Here is a 3,646-nt window from a genome sequence, read left to right on the forward strand (position 1 = left end):
TGGGAATAAAAATCCATTTAATTTCCATAAACTCTGCAGTGAGGAGACCAAGACACGGAGAAACCTCCACCCCTCCGGCTGACACGGGGCAGCTCCGAGGAGTTCATCTCATTCCTCCCCCCTCCGGCTTAAACCGGCTCAAATTTCATCCAGGTCGGGCCAAGAGCTGCCAAATTCCTCTCTTGAGGTCTCCAGAATTCCAGGGTGGCTCTCCCTGCTCCGACCTCAACTCCTCAGACGTGTCGTCCAGCCCCAACCACCCCACAAAACCTCAACGGGAAGGAACAGCCCGTTCCCAGAGCCTTCGGCTCCGCGGGGATGCCGGGATGAGGTGCCTGGTTCGGCAGCTCTCCGTGGTCCAGGTGTTGCCAGCTGTGGTGGGAATGGTGGTGGTGACCTTTTCCAGGGAGCTGCAGCTTCTCGGATGCCACCCAAGCGTCCCTTTCCCAATCCGGTGCACGGAGTTGCCTTCAACCGGCCCCAAACCATCGTGGCTTTTGTTTCAACAGCGGGAAGGGCATCACCAACCTCTTCCAGGGTGGAATATTTGCCCTACAGCACCTTGGGAGTGGCCCCTGTCCAGCTGGCTGGGCCCTGCTCCGAGATATTATCCCCAATAATCCCGGTGACACCCAGCAGGTCCCTCCCTAACCCCCTCTCCCCACGGGATTGGGGCGACCGGGGAATTTTGCGGGGGGCACCCACCCCCCCTTCTGGCAGCGCCAGCGACCAGGGCTGTGAAAAATAGCACCTCCTCACCACGTTGAGGCGAGGGACAACCCCGGAACGCGAGCCGGCGCCCGGCAATCCCCGAAACTGCGACCCACAGCCTCCTGATCCCCAGGAGGAATCCTGGCGGGGACGGGCGGCACCTCCGGATAACGGGGCGTCCCCGGCCCCGTGGCCAAGTGGGGGCGGTCGGTAGCCCAGATGTGGGCAGCGGTAGCCCCCGGCCTAGGCGGGGGGGCTGCGGCCGCGGCGCAGCCGCTGGGCCGTGGAGATGAGGGAGCGGAGCTGCAGCAGCTTCAGCGGCCCCACTTCCCGGGGGTCCTGCCCCTCCAGCCACCGCAGCGCCGTCTCCAGGCCTTGGATGGCTTCCCGAGCCGTGGGAAGCAACGGGTCTCCTCCTTCCCCGCCGCCTCGGCCGCCGGCTGCTTCCTCCTCCTCCTCGTCTTCCTCGGCGCCTTCCTCGTCCGCGTCCTCTTCTCCGTCCTCCTCATCCTCCTCCGCGCCCGGAGCGGCGTCATCCAAGTGCAGCCAGTCGGACACTTCCTCGGGAGCCAAGCGCTTGAAGGCCAGCGCTGCCAGGTGGGTCAGGTCGCTGAAGACTTTGCTGTCCCCTCCTCCTCCTCCTTCCTGCCCCGCTCCCGGGGGTTCTCCGCGCTCCTCCTCGCCGGGATGCGGCTCGAAGGCCGCGCGCAGCCCCAGGAGCCAGCACTTCTCGATGGATCCCGGCGGGATGAGATCCCAGGAGAGCCCGGCGAGGTACAGCATGTCCTTGAGGAGGAAGGACCTCACGAAGTCGCCGGGGCCGCCGGGGCCGCCGCAGGACACGGCCAAGCGCAGCAACTCCCGCTTGTAGAGCTGCTTGAAGGCCGACACCACGCCCTGCTCCAGCGGCGCCGGGATCCGGCCTCCCGCTCCGGCAGAGCCGCTCCCGGCGGGAGCCTTGGAGAGGAAGAGCGCGCGGATGGACCCGTCGGGCGTCTGCAGAGGCGGAGAATCCTCCCGGCCCGAGCCGCAGCGGGCCGGCGCCGAGCTGAGCAGCAGCACGGCCTTCTGCTGGAGGCAGCTCCGCCGCAGGTACCGCTTGACGCCCGGCACGAAGTCCTCGAAGAACCACGCCCGGAGCAGCGCCGGCGCCAGCGCGGCCTCGCGGCTGTAGCGGTAACACGCCGGGAACTTCTCCTGGTTGTGATGCCGGAGGCTGGCGGGATCCCGGAGCCCCCCGACCACCAACGGCTTGAGCTTGTGGGCGCCGGTCAAGTTGGCGGCCAGCAGCACCGTGACGCGCTCGCCGCGCCGCCGCGCCGATCCCGCCGGGGCGCCGCCGGGGAGAAGCTTCCAGAAGAGCCGGGTGACGTTGGCGTTGTAGATCTGCTCGTCGCCGTAGCCCCCGGCGTCGGGCAGAGCCTCGGCGCGGGCGGCCGGGGCGCGCTCGGGCTCGGCGGCCGCGCCGCCCTCGCCGTAGATGCGCTGGCTGGAGATGCCGTGGCGCTTCTGCCAGCGCCAGAACCAGCCGTGGCTCGCCTTGAAGGTACATTCCGGCCCGTAGATCTGCCGGGCGAAGGCTTCCGCCTGCGCCTGGATGAGGGGCCCGGAGAGCGGGACGCCGTGCTGGCGCAGCGCCAGGAACCAGGCGTAGACGGCGCGGTCGATCTCCTCCTCGTTGGCCAAGCGCATCTTCTTGCGCTGGGTGCCCACCTCGCCCCCGAGCTGCTCCAGGAACCAGCGCAGCTTCGCCTCGTCCTTCAGCCACCCTCGGAGGGTGCCCCCCGGCACCCCGAAGGCCCGGCACACCGACGCCTGGCGCTCGCCCTTCTTCACCCGCTCGATGGCCTGGAGCTTGTCCTTGATGGAGTAGGCGCGGCGAAGCGACATCTTCGCCGACACCCCCCCGGGGGATGCGCTGCTGCCTCCTCCTCCTCCTCCTCCTCCCCGCCGCCCTCCCGCCATTCCCCCGCCCTCCTCCGGCTCCCCCCCGGGCATGGAGCGGCCGCCGCGTCCATGGGAATGGGGGGCGCGTTATAACCGGGGAGGGACGCGGGGATGGGGCGCCTTTGTCCCCGCTCCGCTCCCCCGCATGCGCTGCTTCCCCCCCCCTCCATACACACAGAGCAGCTCCGCTCATGCCCCCCCATTTCCTTGCCGAGTTGGTTTCGTCCTCATAGCCCCGCCAGCGCCCGCGGGTTGTACCACTCTGCGAAAAGGGGGGTACGAAACGCATCGCTGCCCCCCCCCCCCCGGCCGCTTGCCCACCTCACGGGTTGTTCCACCGAGCGGGGGGTGTCTCCCCCTGCCTCAGGCGCAGCGCGGAGCCTCCCCCTTTTCCCGTTCCCTTCCAAAACACGCGAAACATCCCGGGAGAAGCAGGGAAGCCGTGTGTGTGTGTGGGGGGGTGTGGGTGTGAGGCGAAGCGAGGCGGCGCACCCCCATTTCCCGCGGAGTGGTACAACCCGCCGGCGCCCCAGCGGGGCGAGGACGAATCCAACTCGGCAAAGAGAAGGGGGGGGAGCTGCGTAACCTACCGTCTACCAGAAGGGGGTCTGCGCGTATCCCGCTTGCTCCGCGGGGATATTCCACAGATGCCTTTCCACGTGGAGTGGGATAATCCCAGAAATATGTGTTCAGCGCGTTGACTCGCCTCCCTAAACCCCGTTTTCCCCCCCCCGCCCGCGCCGCGAGTGGTACGCGCCGCCCCCATAACCCTCCGCGCGGCGCGCGCGGCCCCCCTTTACCCCGGCGGCGGCCGAAAGGAGCGGAGGCCCCTCAGGAATCGCGCCCTTCCCGTGAGTCCCGATTTTAACCCCCCCCCCCCCCCACCCTCTCCCTTTTCCCCACCCGGGGGAATCTTTCCCCCGGGATCCTTATCCCGCTCTTGGGATCCTTCATCCCCTTTCCTGAGCCTCGGTAATGGCGCTTTCGG

The 3,646-nt window shown here is 68.4% G+C and overlaps 1 protein-coding gene across 1 annotated transcript; it reads right to left on the reverse strand.

The window, feature by feature from the left end:
• LOC113941005 (tigger transposable element-derived protein 5-like) lies at nucleotides 1–2,823 on the reverse strand. The gene has a single exon (XM_027632161.1). The coding sequence runs from the start codon at nucleotides 2,707–2,709 to the stop codon at nucleotides 955–957; it is 1,755 nt and encodes a 584-aa protein (XP_027487962.1). The 5' UTR covers nucleotides 2,710–2,823; the 3' UTR covers nucleotides 1–954.
• Between the last annotated feature and the right edge of the window lie 823 nt (nucleotides 2,824–3,646).

This window comes from Corapipo altera, unplaced genomic scaffold (genome assembly GCF_003945725.1).
Source record: "Corapipo altera isolate COAL_440 unplaced genomic scaffold, ASM394572v1 60885, whole genome shotgun sequence".
Classification (NCBI taxonomy): Eukaryota; Metazoa; Chordata; class Aves; order Passeriformes; family Pipridae; genus Corapipo; species Corapipo altera.